Source organism: Anomaloglossus baeobatrachus, chromosome 1 (genome assembly GCF_048569485.1).
Source record: "Anomaloglossus baeobatrachus isolate aAnoBae1 chromosome 1, aAnoBae1.hap1, whole genome shotgun sequence".
NCBI lineage: Eukaryota > Metazoa > Chordata > Amphibia > Anura > Aromobatidae > Anomaloglossus > Anomaloglossus baeobatrachus.
The window spans coordinates 490,572,061-490,588,494 of record NC_134353.1 but is presented as its reverse complement, the minus strand read 5'-3'; the positions used below and the strand labels follow the sequence as shown (position 1 = coordinate 490,588,494).

The window sequence follows — 16,434 nt, the reverse complement described above, 5'->3', positions numbered from 1 at the left end:
GTATTCCTAGCAAGTGACGTGACATTGCCTGTAGCAGACCCAACAATTAGCAGCTGCTGATTAGTCATAGCGGACAACCGCCCTCATTGCCTGCAGTCAATTCAATATATAAATAAATAATAAAAAAAAGATAATAAGTGTGTGTGAGTATATATGTATGTGTGTGTGTGAGTATATATGTATGTGTGTGTGTGAGTATATATGTGTGTGTGTGTGTGTGTGTGTGTGTGTATATATGTGTATGTGTATATCTAATATATAAAGCTGAGTGTGTGTGTGTATGTCCGCTAAAGGAATCTGCACCGTTGCATGTACAATCACGAAATTTTGCACAGACACTGTATGTGACTCACGGAACGTCATAGACTATGTTTGGCCGGGAAAATTTAACCCCGTGCTTTCCAGTTACTCTACAAAATCCTGCAGCCATTAAACTGAATGGAGCTGGGAGCTGCAGGCTATAAATAGCAACTGTCAGTGGTTGCTATAGGAACAAAATAAACTGTTAGTATACGAAGCTTATGTGTGAGGTAAAAAGATGTCGGTGGTGAGACTGATAGAGCGAGACAGAGACACAGAGAGACAGCCGGGCAAAGAGACAGAGAGAGAGATGGAGAGAGAGAGACAACCAGATACAGAGATTGAGACAGACTGATGCAAATACAGACAGAGAGATAGAAACACAGAGACTGGGAGAGAGATAGAGAGACAGTTACTATCCCGGGCTATGCCCGGGTACTACAGCTAGTATGTGTATATAATATATACATGCATACTCCAAGTTAAAATGAAGTATAACCTTTTATTTTTTTCCTAATATATTTCTTTGATTTATATTCTAGAAAGAGTATGAAAAAACAAAGTCGCAGAGAGATCAAGAAGAAAAGCTCATAGTCAGTGCTTGGTATAATATGGTAAGGCTCATTACAGTATGTTCCAGTTTTCCAGTCTGGTTAATGAGACAAGGTTTGAGAAGGCTAAATGTGCAGTCAGCACTACTGATTTGCTGAAAGGGATCAATGATGGCATTATCAGACGCCAGACATTAGGGCCTTCTGAATTGCCTTGTAGCGGGGCCCTTTAATGGTCAAACACGCATTCACTAGCTTATCGTCATTGATTCATCTTTGAGATGCTTAAAAGTGAGTTGGTCTGCACAAACCAAGCATCGGCATTTGGTGCACCCTTGGCATGGCTAATTAGGGAGCTGTTTGTGAAATAAAAAAAAAAAAATGGTTGCTTGGGCTTGAGTTCCCTGGTGATCTGAGGGTTCTTCTATTTCCTCTCATGTTTTTATTTTTTTTTATTTTCAGGGTATGACCCTACATAAAAAAGCTGCAGAAGACCGACTGGCAAGTACAGGTTCAGGCCAGTCATTTCTTGCAAGACAGAGGCAAGCTACAAGTTCCAGAAGGTCTTACCCAGGGCATGTACAGCCGGCCACAGCGAGGTAGAAGAACCTTATGCCAGGAAATCTGCACCATAACCTTGTGTTGCACATAGCTGCATTTCAGGAAATGTCACCATTGTGCTTTTACTTTGTTTCTTCTCTTTTTAACACGTTGTTCAGATTTTTCTTTTTTTGTTCTGAAGTTCTTTTATTTTACATGTGCCAAATAGCTTTACACCATAATGAAGTGTAAAGAGTTTCCTTTCCTGTGAATTTTAATTAAGAAAATGTACCTGGCTGGTCTTTCTATGTGATCCTATGAATGACGATTCCCACCATTGACCTCTTATCTGGGTGGAGATTATGTTTTTATTCTACATGAGTATGGAGGAACAAATCCCATAATGCTGGGAGGGCAATTACTGTTATTTCACGGACTTCCACAATATCAGGAGAGATTCTTTCTGAAGGACATCCGTGTGCAGCAGTGCTGTGCCAGGCACCATATGACAAGGGCTGAAGTGCACGTCATTTTAGAAGGAGGAACTGAATGTTTGCGATAGTCTGTGCACTGTGCCCATGCAGCATTTTCCAAACCACTTCTGGTTGTCGGCACATGATGTCTTAAATTTGCACATGTCCTCCTCTAAATGTACATACACACAAGCATGTGGTTACATTTCATAGAGAGAATCTTTTGTCTTGTGAAAGGGTGATTGATTTTACTGCCTGAAAAAAAGCCATTTGTAAGCACAGAATGTTAAACTGTATTTTCAGGAATATGTATATAACTCCTAGGTGCTACAATTGGCCGGGCTGACAGGATGCACTTTGCCTCAGTAACTTGTTAGAATGTTCTGTCTGACCACACATTTACCATACTTTCTTTTACTACATTTTTATGTAAGTTTATCTTTTTTTAAAAAAAAAAATCCGATCAGACTGATAGATTCAGAGTTGAACAAAAAGATTTGCAGGACACTGGTCCAACGACCATGTCTGTAGTTCGTGGCCTCAGAAGCAGAGCTCTGCCTGCCTCCTCCGGCATCACCTGGCCTACTAATCCTAAGAGGAGCCAGGCATGTCGGAAGGTAAGAGTAGATTCTCAGGGCTCCGGAATGGCAGTCACGGACTACCTACAGAATCATTTTGCTCAGCCCTAATTTGCATTAATTTAAGTTTTTGTAACAGAACAGGCCAATGTTCACTAGGGCACCTATATGAAGTCAGAATTGAAATGAACTGATCCTAAAGGCTCTACAAGGTGGCAACTGAAATTTAGCGCACATGTGTTAGTTGCATGTTTAGACTTTAGTGGGTGTTGATACGGCCCGTCTAGGGACATTGTCTGTGCCTAATTTAAAGGTTTTTGTCCTTCGGAGAGAGGCCCTTTATATGGAGTTTACAAAGTTGCTAAACCGCCAATCTGCATGTCTTAAGTAATTTATTCACCGTGAACGTAATTAGTGCCACTATGAATGGTTGGATGTGTGCAGTGACTGGTTTATTACGTGTACAGTAAGGTAGCACTTTAAATAACCTGTCATTTAGATCTACTTTATAATGTTTGTTAAATTTTTTGTTTGTGTTAATTGTTAAGTGGGGCTATACCTATGGTTCTATAAATTCAGACTACAGATAACTTTGTCTCTTCCAAGTTCTGAAATATTAAGGGTGCCAACACATGGGTGAAAAAATAGCAGATCTGTGTGCAGTGAACCCACTACCTATTACAGTAGCTTAATTTTGAAGGAGATTTTAGGAAGTAACAGACTCACACTGTGGAGAACATCTACAGTGGAAAGTTACCGATGCGGCAACCTTCACAATGAATTTCACCCTTTGTAATGCAAAGGTTGATGTGCCACACAAGCACACCTTTTCTGCAACAAAATCTGCATCTGGTGGAAACGTACCCTTATCATACTTGTATCAGTGACCTCGCTTCTCAGAACAAAATGATGCAAGCTAAAAAAAAAACTAGAGCCAAACAGATTTTATTGACTCCATAAATGTCATTGGTGGCCACTGGTTCACCATGCAGATAGTTATTGATGGCAAGCACTGTTTCTTCCCATTTCCAGGAGTATATTATGCCTAGTGGTGTAAAAAGCCAGCCTGCCTTTTTTTTCATCCACCATGAACATAAAAACTGCCTCCGTAGAGAATGTAGTATTGGTAGATGATACCAACAAAGATATGTTTAAGAGCATGCAATTGCTGGGCCCGATGCTAAGAACCTTTCGAGGTTTAAAACATCTCAATTATTTTACTTAATGGTTATAAGTAAAGCAGCCTCAAGTTTCAGTCTTTGCAGATAGTTTGGTTTGTATTGATAGTCCACTGATTAACTCTGGAAACTTTGAGTTGGAGGTATCCCTGTTGAATGTTAAGTACATACACATTAATTTATAGAGGAGTTAATACTGCCCAGTAATCTCATATGGAACGTGAGCACAGGGCTACCAGCCACCCTTTTCCTGGCTTGTCCTTGCAGTGTATATACTTCTATAACAGATCCATCACCAATTAGCCATGTCTTGTGGCAGAAGATTATGGTAAGGCAATGGCTGGAGTCAATTTATACCCTTCCAGCGAGTATCTTATGTGGTCTATACTGTTAAAGGTGTTAAAGGCGTTAAAGGCATTGTCCACCACTTGACAATCCCTTTTGAATGCTGGAAGTTTGAGTAATAAAATAAGAAAAACATGCTTGCCTCCTAGACTTGGCGCTAGTTGAAGAGCTTTGCCCCCAACAATATTATTCCAATGTTTGGTTTGTATGTGCTGCAGCGCCGCTGATGGGCTACAGTGCTTCTGTGGCATAACCAAAGTAAAGACAATACCAGCCGACCTAGCGCCCAGAATGGAGGAGTGGTGCCGATTCAGAATGGCAAGCAGGGTTTTTTTTTTTTCTTGGTAAGTTATTTTATTTAGCAAACTGGAGGTATACAAAAGCGGTTGTTTAGTAGTGGACAACCCCTTTTAATGTGGGTATGTGGCCAACGCAACTTTCTTGAATTATAGAGTCAGTCTAGGCTTGGTTAATAACATAGGTACATTTTTTGGGACAACTTTAGGCTTCAGTTAGTGATTGGCAATCACAAGTACTTAAGATCTTCATCCAAAGTCTTTGTAACTGAAAGTCACTGGAATGGTACATCGCCAGCTCCGCTCCCTCACCCCCTGCATTGAATACCCATAAATTCTACAGAATACACTGGTGGATGTTGCTGCCCAGATTGCCATCTGTCACATATGTAAATCCATGTAAAGAAAGATATACGTCATACTATTCGTGTATGTTGTGTTATCTGTAACAGAAGTCCTCCTATCTTCGAAGATGTTACCCATTTGCCCTGTTTTGAATTAGTAATGAAATTTCCTGCTTCAGTTTGACATTCACACGTATGTGTGATTGACTGATAATTCATCTGCATATATTGTGGGCGTCTGTCCTAATTCTTATTTTAGCAGTACTAGATTACAAATCTACTTGCATTAATGCTAATATCAAATTCTAGTCTTTCTTTATCCACTTATTTATGGGAATTGCAACTGGCAGACATTTCTTTACAATGTACATGCTTTGACTGGCATGACTTTTATCAAAAAGGCGTAGCACAGCCTAAGTGTTCTATGCCACCTTTCTTGCTAAATAGTAGGAAGATGTGTGGGCAGGCCAGACAATCTAACCGTGGAGAATGGAGAAATGCACACAAGAATTTGTAGGCGCTTTAATCTTGTAGTGCTTTTTCTTAGCTTTGCCCATAGATGCATTATATTACCATTTGGAGCACTATTTAATGTATTAATGTACATAACGCTTCAATAATAATCTTTATTAATCTATTACTTGACTATTGCTGCTTTACCATTTCTGTTGTTCTGTAGGTACTGCTTCAGAACACATTTAGAAGGGATCCGTCACTAAACATACCCGACTGCTAACCTATCAAAGGGAAGACAGTCCTCTATATGGCTGATTAACCCTTCAACTAGGGAACCCAAATATCACTTGATATATATATATATATATATATATATATATATATATATATATATATATATAAATGATTGTCTCTTGGTCAAACACACACCAATAATGCTTCTGGTTCTGATGCGCTAATAAGGGTCATATACTCTCATTTCCATACTGACCCCAATGCTTGTTTTCTTCAGATGCATCTACTATTTTATAGATTCCCTAATAGTAAAAGACCTTTTGGTTATAGATGGATATATCTAAACCGACAGAAGTTGATCAGAGAAAAAAAATATGACCATGCACAACACTAATAGATATAGTGTAAGATGATTAGTATATTTGTTTAAAATATAATCAAAATAGTGTGTGGGTCAGATGGATGTAGTTGACTACGAAAAAATTAGACTAGGCACCGAAATTTAGAACAAAAATTCTAAGAGAAACCGATTAGGTCAAAAAGTATAACAAATTTTATTATTACAAATGAGTACCAACTGGCAGAGAGCCTAAGAACAGGGGTATCACATGTACAAATATTATAGAGCGGTCAAGAACAGGTATCACTGCACAGGTGTTAAAAATTGCTATGAAAAAAAAAATCAAATATACAGTACCATGTCACATTAACACATGTATTCAGAAGTATAATGTCTATAGTAGACATGCAATACCAAAAAGCCTAACCCTGTGGCGTCTATTTGCAAAGGGTACTTTCACACTTGCGTTCAGCGCAGTCCGTCACTATGGAGAATAGCGCAGTCCGTTAATGCACTGCGCTGTTCTCCATAGACTTGTATGGACGACGCACAGTAACGCAAGTGTCAGCGTTGCATCCGCTGGATGACACAGCGTCGTTATTTTGACGCTGCGTCGGGCGGAAGGAACGCAGCATGTAACATTTTTTAGAGTGGCAGAAACCGTTATTTTTCACTGCGCATTCTCTTTTTTTTTTTTTTAAAATCACAGAAACTTTATTTTGTTTTTTGGTGGCTGAACGTTCAGCTGAGCGCCCGACCGCCGGCATGTGAGAGCGCTCAGCTGAGTGCCCGGCCGCCGGCATGTGAGAGCTGTCAGCTGAGTGCCCGGCCGCCGGGTGATCACCTGATTGTTCACAATAGTCTGCTGCCGGTAAAACTGTAAAGGAGAAAAAAAAAAAAATAAATAAAAAAAAAAAAAGCTTTCCGTTGTTTTGTACGATCCGTTGTGCCATTATATGCAACGCATCCGTTGCATCTGTCACACAACGCAATGCAACGGATGCCGTTCAACGCAAGTGTGAAACTAGCCTAATATAGGTAATAATGGACACGTATATTGCCGATCATCGGTAGTATTGAGGGTCAGAACCATGTACACTATTATCTGCACATCACAGCCATCACTACTGTATATACCCATGTGAGTGCTATGTAAGAAAATGTTATGGAGAGGTGGACATTTACAGCACAAAGTATAGTTTACATGGCCTGTTATGCAAAGGTAACTAGGGCATATGTATATAAAAACCGCTTAAATAGAGACATGGTAGATGTAAAGTAGAAGATTTTTACCTTTGTAAAGGGAGACCTGTGCTCACATGTGACGCCAGCCCCCTCTCTTAGAATTTTTGTTCTAAATTTCTGTGCCTATATCTAAACCTAGCAGACCCATTTCCGCAAATAATAAAATACTATAGAAGCTTTCTGTTTAATGACATTTGATGGTGGCCTACATATAGATCACTAACCTGCAGAGTCGTTCTGCCAATCAACATCGTCAGGGGTTCCACACTCTGGACATTATTAAGACTTGTAGAAATGCATAAAAGTAAATGTTTTCCATATGCTTCATATTGGCGGGTGTGATAATTCTTCTAAAGGATGAAAATATCCCACCTGGTAAAGTTGAATAAGATACATAAAATATTACACAACTGTGGTCCATCCATGACTTCCATCTTTTGCTTTTGCTCCTGCCATTTTGTATAATTGATATTTGCATTATGGTACTTCTCCAGAAAGTTGACAACCTCTAAGAACAAGCAAAAAAAAATAAATAGAAATCCACTGAACCCAATGTTTCTAATATCCCTTAATAATGTTTACCTTCTTCCACTCCAGGTAGAATTAATTTAACTAGAGAGCTAAGAAACAAGTAGACAAAGACCTCTCATTTTTGTTTCTTTGCAGTAACCCCAATTAGGGTTGAATATATGATCTCTATACGTCTTACTGCATTGATCTTCCAACCATTGTCTACTAATACCGCTATCTTCCATAGCAACCTGAAGTAGTCCTCCATGCGTTGATATAAAGCAATGCAGGGGGCTTTGTCCTTGTCTACTTATTTCTGTACAGGTATATTGCACGTGTATGACTTTGACTGAGTGGTTTTAGACTTCATTCTCAACTTCACGCCATTAATTTGTTCTCCTTGCTATTTATTTTCAGTGATGTCATTGCATGACCGTGGCATGATGTGCAGTCAGATTTTGCATGAAAATTTGTGTGGACGGCCTAACCAGCAGACTAACCACCATTAGGGGCAGTGGTCTAAACTATGCTTACTTCTTTCTGTTTACGCTTCTAATTGAAGCACTTTGTATCTTTGTCACAGCTTGGCCTCAAGGTATTGTGCTTTTTTATTTATGTATTTTCTGAACAAAGTGCACCTCATGTGGATCGGACTCCTATCAATTAGCCTATCTAGCTACCATTTCCTAAAATGTACCCAATCATGGAGAGGATTGACACTGGTTATGGGCACTGCTGCCTTCAGGCTTGCTAATGTAGAGCGCACATGTAACCACTTGTACGCACCAAAATGGCTGCAAAGAAGGAATGGCGAGTATACATGCATACTAGTTTGTTGTACACTTCCTATTGTATAGATCGTTGCAATATGTAATTAGTACATTTTGTTAATATGACTGTTCAACTAAGAAATGACTTGTTTACATTTTCATGGTCTCACTTTTCTTTATTGTATGTCTATACCACTTTGGATTCATTTCCCTATATATACTTTCTACGGACTTCATTTGGATATACTTGCTGCCTTAGCCTTTCTTTAAATAAACCATGCTAATATGTTAATGTATTTCTACTTACACTTCTTGTATTTATAAAAATATATTTGTATCACGCCGAGTCTCCGGCTCCAGTTCTGCCTGTTTTATTGTATAGATTAAAATGCAACTTTTTACTGCAGTATTACGTCATATAGAACAGTACAATATCTTTTTATTTACTACTAATGCCGATGCAATGTGCATTTTATTTCAACTGTTATCGGATTGTAAAAATTATATCCTTTAACTCTTACAAATGTCAGTGCTTTTAAGATTTTGTAAAGGTAAATAGAAAATGCAGTTTTAGCCATTTCAGACCTAGAAACATGACCAAGACACAGAGTCCCCTTGATCACAATAGCGAATTAAGACAACCTTTATAATGTAGCTGCAACTTCCGTCCAACTGGAGATGCTTGGAGCATTGTTGTTGTGCCATAGTCTATCATGCACGATGGATTATGTCTACCCAGCATGCACTAGTTTTCCTTTGTACTCTAGTTGCTTGCCTTTGTTTTTACGGTCCCCTGCTTGAAAATTGGACAGCAAGTAGAAAAATGTGTTTTCTGTAACTTATGTAACCCATTGCGAATGCAATACACATGGCACTACATATGTGGTCAGCGGTACATAGTAGGACGTTTCAGAATTGGTGACAAGGCTCATGTATATAGGATGAATGGTTATTATCATTATGAACATGAAATGTACATTTTTCAGTCAATTCTTCCAGTGTAACCAGAAGTGTACTTTTGTTAAGAAACCTGTAAATAAACTATTTTAAAAGAAAAGAACTCTTGTGTAAGCTTTGTTGCTTCTTAATGCAGATGCTACTTCCAATAGGTGGCACCAGAGTCCCTGTCTGCTTTATCTCTGAAGATTGCATATTTAATTTCCCAGAGAAGCATTAAAAGGCTTATAAAACTCCTTACACCAACATGTCACTTTCCACAGAGAGAGATGTCAACTCTTAAGGCCCCTTTACACATTGAGACTTTCTAGCGATCCCACCAGCGATCCCGACCTGTCCGGGATCGCTGGAAAATCACTGGTGAGCTGTCAAACAGGCAGATCTGGCCAACGACGCAGCAGTGATACGGACCTGCAGAACGACCTCGCTGGTCGTTGGGGACATGTCACACAGCAGGGGACGCTATAGCACGCTGGGTTCTAAGTCGCTAACTATGTCGTTGTAACGGTGTCACACCAATGCATGCTGCACAGCAGGAAACAAAGGACCAAAAAATGGTCCTGAAAGATTTGTAGCGATCAGCAAACTCACACCGGGGGCCAGGTCGCTGATGCGTGTCACACACTGAAATGTCGCTGGGGAGGTCTCTATTACGTCACAAAACCGGTGACGTTACAGCGATGTTGCTAGTGATGTTGAAGTGTGTAAAGGGGCCTTTAGATCCTGGTCTTGAGCCTTTAATCCAGCCAAATCAAACCTCTTGCTTTGCACTGATGAGGGGCAAAACACATCTGCAAATGGTGTTTGTTTTGGCTTTTATCTGAAGTCAAGTGGCAATGCTCATTAAAGAGGTTGACGGGTCTAAAATGATAAGTCTGCAGTTACACTATGTGAATGCAGACTTATGAATCCTCATAGCACACACATTGTGCGCTGTGAGGGTTCGTTCACCTCTTTCTGAACCGGGAATGGCAATCATGTGACTGCAATTATTCAATATTCATGTTCTCCAATCAAAAAGCAGACTAGTGGGGGTAGCCTCAATCCATAGAAATGTATTGAGCAAGGCCCCGCATGCTAGATGGTCGCACCTACTAGTCTGACGTTCTCACTCCATACAAGTGTATTGATGAGACAGGTATCGTTCTCCTGGCTCCTGTTCTGGCCAGGGACATATACATATTGCAAAATTGCAGTCATGACACTGCAGTTCCCAGCTTAGAAACTGGTGAATCCTCGTAGCGCATAGTGTGTGCACTGGGAAGGTTCAAAAGCCACATTGAATGACTGCAGAATTATCATTTCAGACTGGACAACCCTTTTAAAGGGTCGATATTGAGTTTTAGGATTGCTGGATGTAGGGGACACAACTCCTTTTCCTCTCTGAAGATGCAGTTTGCAGATTTTCACAGAGGAGCATTGCATTGATTCCTCATACCAACACTTCAGGCATATCCTTCTTAACACTAGAACTACTGAGGTAGTCATTTTGACTACTTTGCACTATGTATTTCTATATAGGTGTCACGAGTCCAGTAGTTCTAGTGTTAACATGGAGAGCTGTTACTCTTGGTGCAATAAATTGGTTACTTTTGGCTGCATCAAACTCAAACATCAGTTTAGATATGAGGACCTTGAATATTGACGTTTGCAAAGTAATTTCTAAGTGGTGTGCTCTTATGTATTTTGAGCTGGAAAAGGTATTTTTTATTCTTGTTGAAACTATTGGGCTGAACTAGAAATCTAGGTCTGAAATGATTAAAGACTGTTAGAAGGGATATTAAAAACATGGTTCAGACAGATCAGCCGTAATATATGGCTTTGTCTCAATGCAGCTCAACCTCTCTCTTACTTTTAACAAGGACTTTACAAAAATAGTGAGGTTAAGGGGCATAATTCAGCACAAAAAGACTGTTCAATTCAAGTAAAGGTGTAGCCAAATATTTAAGTTCACCTTTGAGGAGCATACATAGAAATCATTGGGCACCATAATAGAAGTTGTATTTGCCCCATACCCCCACCCCATAAAAAAAGCAAACCCCTCACAACTGTACAACCCTTACAAAGTATTTTTCCTTCTATTGAAGCCCTTTCGTTGCATCCCATAAAGTATGATGCCAACAAAAGGGCCCTACGAACACTGTATGATACCACCGCAGTGAATTCTACCACCAGCACAGTATGATGACGCTACTGTACTCACAAGCAACTACCCCGGGACAGTATTGTGACCTCAACACAGTATGATGCACAACTATGACTCCCACATAGTCCTCCATACAGTATACTGACCCCCACACCTCTTCACACTGTATAATGGCCCCCAACATAGTCCTCAAATAGTCTTCCAGAAAATATAAAAGCTCTCCCATAGCCCTCCAAATATTATAATGACCCACACGTAGCCCTACAAATAGTATCGCTTCCACGTAGCCTTCCAAATATTATCATGGCCACCACATAGCCTTCCATTTAGTATTATGGATGGGCCCCACAAAGTCCTCAATGTAGTGTTGTGCACCCCCCACAGACCTCTAGATAGTATAATGAGCAAATAATGCGCCCATTATAGTCCTCCATATATTATAATTCGCCCCATAGTCCTCCATATATTTTACTGCACCCCCATAATCCTCTGTTATAATGCACCCACGTGGTCCTCCATATATTAAAAAATGCATCACCATAGTTCTCTATATAGTATAATGTCCCCAATAGTCCTCCAAATAGTAAAATGCACTCCCATAGTCATCCATGTTATAATGCATCCCCCATAATCCTCTGTATATTATAATGGACCCCATAATCCTCCATATATTATAATGCACCTTATAGTTCTCCAAATATACTACACCACCATAGTTCTCCATATATTATGTCATTCCATAGTCCTCAAAATAGCTTCATGTACATCCCATAGTCCTTCACCAGTATACTCACTGATTTAAAAAAACAAACAAAACAAAAACCTCCTCTTTCCCCCAATGGTCCAATCTCCTTGGTTAGCAGTCTACAGCTCGGGACAGATGCCTGCTGTGCTGAGACATCAGAGCGCAGACATTACGGGAGAATGATAGAGGAGGGAGCGAACCGCTCCCTCTATCATCATTCCTTTCAACTGTATCAGCATCCGCAGTGCCGATACAATTAAGTGCGATGCTGGGGGAGTTAGGCAGTGCCAAGGGTGACACCATGCCCTTCCGACTCATGGGCTAGATAGCGGCCATGTGGTCTTCCACCATTAGCAGTACACCACTGGCACCTTCCCACCTACTTGTTTTCCCTCTATCTCCATGTCGCTTCATTGATTGACAGCTCTGGCTTTACAAAGTCAGAGAAAGGCAGTGATACTGTAGATGAGAAACAAGCAGGGGAAAAGGTGTGTTTTAATGTTTGACCACACCAATGGGACACTGACCGCCAGTACCTTGTTTTAAATGTATTGCTATGCTTTTAGTGCCTTTAAAAGCATTTTCGGCCCCAAAGATTCTTACTGTTACACAAAAACAAGAGATAAAACTGCAGGAACAGTTCAGATTTACCTTCCGAACCAGATCAACAAGAGCACCATGCTCGCTAGTATCCACAGTAGGAAGTGCAAACAATATGTTTCTATTGCAAACCCGTGTTCTCTACTTGTCCTGCACAAAGTCATTGTAACTTTAGATACTGTATTTTTAATAATAATATTGGCAAACATTAGATCGTTACTTGCAAGTAGAATATTTTCTTGTCGCATCTGAATATTGTAAGGTAGAAGAATCAATTTCCCATGGGGGCCCCAAGCCAATGAGCCGTTGTAATGTACAACCTCCCGTATTATTGACAATGCTTTTAAGATTTTACTTTTGGAAAAAATAAAAAATAAAGATCTGAGGCATTTCAAAAACACGAGTATAATTCTCATTCACTTACAATTTTTTTCTAGGAACTGAAAATTAGCTTTTAAAATACGAGAGAGGTAATGTGAGGCCAAGCCGCTGAGTAGTATCATGGTGCATTTACTTGTCAAGCTGACACAGTGCTCCAAAAACTATTTTGTGTTATCAAGGGGCCCATTTTTTATATTTTATGTTCTGAAATCTCTTTTCATAGCTTAGATCCTCGAAGGATGTACATACTGTAAGTACCCTCGATAACGCCAAACGGGAGGTCACAGTCCAGGTTGCTCCTAATCAAATTCACAGTACAAGCTGTCCTTAAGACTGGCTGCAGATGAGCATATTAAAAATGGTTGAACTTTGATCCAGAAAAAAATTTCAAACATTGACTTTTTTCTACATCCATCTGACGTCTATGTGCGATCTGTTTTCGTACATCTACATTTACCCCTTTAAGCCTTTGGCATTTTCTGTTTTCCATTTTTGTTTTTTCCTCCCCTTCTTCCAAGACTCGGAACTTTTTTATATTTTTCTGTTAATCTAGCCATATGAGGGCTTGTTTTTTTGAGACTGTTGTACCTTGGAATGACACCATTCATTTTATCATATAGTGTACTGGAAAATGAAAAAAAAAAAAAATCCAAGTGCAATGAAATTGCAAAAAAAAAAATGTGATTCCATCTTTTTTTTTTTTTTGGGGGGGGGGTTATTTACCTTGCTCACTTTACGATAAGACTGACCTGGCAATAGGATTCCCCAGGTCAGTGCGAATTTGTGAATAGCAAGCGTGTATAGCTGATTTTTTTTAAGTGGTGAAAAATAAATTTGGAAATTCAGAAGAAAAAAAAGATTTTGCTTTAGTCGCCATATGCCGAGACCCATAATGTTTTTATTTTTCCGGACCTGAGGCTGTGTAACAACTTATTTTTTCCACCCTGAGCTGACGTTTGTTTTGTTCGTCTCTTATTGCATTAGGCCCAAAAAAACTTAATTCTGGCGTTTATTTTTGGTTTTCAATTTGCTTTTTACCTATTGGATTAATTTATTTTATATTTTGATAGATTGGACATTTTTGAATTCGGCAATGCCAGACGTGTATTTTTTTTTTATAAATTGTTTTATTTTTAATGAGGAAAAAGGAGGGTGAATCAACTTGTATTTATTTTTATCTTTTTCATATTTTTTCCACACTTTTTATTAGATTTACTAGTCCCCTTAGGGGCATTAGCACTTCTCTGTACAATAGAAATCACAATCTCCTATTAATGCTGGCACGCAGCCAACGTTCATAGGAAGATATTCCGGCACTCAAGGTTTGTAGATGAAGTAAAAGAATTTTTTATTTTGACAGGCGTGATATTTTGTGTGACAATCAAACAAATAACGTTTTGGTCACGGATGACATTCTTCAGATCAGTTTACACTATAGATACAATAAACAAAACAATTTATTTCATTATATGGAAAAAAAATAACGAACATATTTCTCAATATTCAAAGCTTTCACATAGAGAGCATATATGTACTATTCATGAAGACAAACAAAATCTTACAGGCTATAATAAAAAAAAAAAATCTGTGACTGAAACGTTATTTGTTTGATTGTCACACAAAATATCACGTCTGTCAAAATAAAAAATTCTTTCACTTCATCTACAAACCTTGAGTGCCAGATTCTCTTCTTCATTGATTACGGGGTTGGACCGTATCCGAGCACCAACTATAAGGACAGGAGTGCCGTATTTCCTCAATAGTAATTGTTCATAGGAAGATAGTCATGGCAGATACGGGTCATTGGCTGACCCCTGGCTGTCATGACAGCCTATCTGCTCTGCTGGATCACATCATGGGAGTGGAGAATGGCGCGCATATTAAATGTCGATGCACATTAAATTCTGCTCTCAAGGCTTGCTGTCAATCTCTAACTAGTTAACAGTCCTGGGTGGATCAGGCATCATGTGCGGAAAAATACAAAGGCAGGGACACTGTAATGCTACCACCAAGGGGCGCAGGTACACAAGAGAGATGTAGAGCTCCTAGCTGTAATGCAGCGTCTGCCCACTAGATGCCACCAGTATCTAGACTGGGAGGTAGCAGAATGGTCATACAAGCAGAGAGTCAGAGCCAGGAGGTCACATCATTGCAAAGGAGGAAGAAGAGCCGAAGCCTCGTGGAAGCCTAAGGTCGGTAGCCGGGAGGTAACATCAGATAAAGATGGGGGGCAGAACCGTAGTCAGAAAGCAAGCCGGGGTCAGAAGCTGAAGGGGAATGTCAGTACAAAAGGGAGGAAGTGGGACTGGAGGGTCAGGAAGTCAGGGCGCACAGATAAGATGGACAGAGCAGTGGACAGGGAGAGGAGGGTAGCGGGACGAGGATCAGAATGAACTCACGGGAATCAGAAGTGCACACTGCAGAGCAGGAACTATCACTGGCGAAGTTCCGTTGGAAACAGCACAAAGATCAAGCAAGGCGGTTACCGTAACCAGTCACCAAATAAGCCCCGCCCACCAGTAAGGACCCGAGGAATACAAACGGCACAATAGAGAAAACCCAATGCCTCTGCAAGGAGACACTACATATGGCAAATGTTTCATATGTCATGAAGGGATTAAAAAAAATGTACATGATCAAATTGTTTCCTAAGACTATAATAGAAATATATCCAAAACAATAAGATGCCACACGGATGTTGTATATGGGATCCAATTTTTCTTTTCTTTTTTTTTTTACACACCCGTCAACTTGAAAGGGTAAGCCTCATCCAAGACTCTTAAGAAAAGAGTGCATAACATTAGGAGTAAATAACATTTGGCTGTGTGCTATCCGATCAAAAGCCGGACAGCACACGTCTGATGTATACGAGCATATCCATGTGCGATAAGACATTGCAATACTAGCAAACATTACAGAAGAAACTACCCGCAGACCATGCCACGTGTTGGGAATCGGGATCTGTTATCTTTGAATGGAGATGCATGGAGCGGAGTACACTGACTACTTCATTAGATTGATCATTAGTGCATGCTTAAGAGCCATTTATAAGTAATATTGAATACCAATTATCGACAGGTCACATCCGCTTAGCATGTGAATAGAGTCTTAAAGGGAATGTGTGGTCCAAAAATGACCTAATTAGGTTTTATTGATTAACAATTTTTGGTGGAGTTGTGTTTAATTCTCAGTTTTATTACAAAAAAAAAATCAAGAATCTGAAATCCTGCAGTTTTCACTCCACTCTGACTATTAGGGCCAGCACACACGGCGAGAAAAACAGTGCGAGTGGAATGCGATTAAAAAATCCACTCGGACCAATATTACTCTATGTGCCCGCTCCCATGAGCGATTTACTTTCTCAGCCCTAATTGGACCGAGAAAACAGTTGCAGTATGCTGCGAGTGGGATGCAATCCTGTTCCACTCGCACCCATGCAAGTCTA

At 39.8% G+C, this 16,434-nt stretch overlaps 1 protein-coding gene across 2 annotated transcripts in view; it reads left to right on the top strand.

The window, feature by feature from the left end:
* The window catches only part of LOC142243532 (protein Hook homolog 3), a 160,899-nt gene extending 151,679 nt beyond the window's left edge, over positions 1-9,220 (top strand). For both annotated transcript variants that reach the window (XM_075315550.1, XM_075315561.1), the window contains 2 exons: positions 843-914; positions 1,314-9,220. In XM_075315550.1, the coding sequence (XP_075171665.1) occupies positions 843-914; positions 1,314-1,454 (213 nt within the window). In that variant the 3' untranslated portion in view covers positions 1,455-9,220. The remainder of the gene's footprint in view (positions 1-842; positions 915-1,313) is intronic.
* Positions 9,221-16,434: the final 7,214 nt, after the last annotated feature.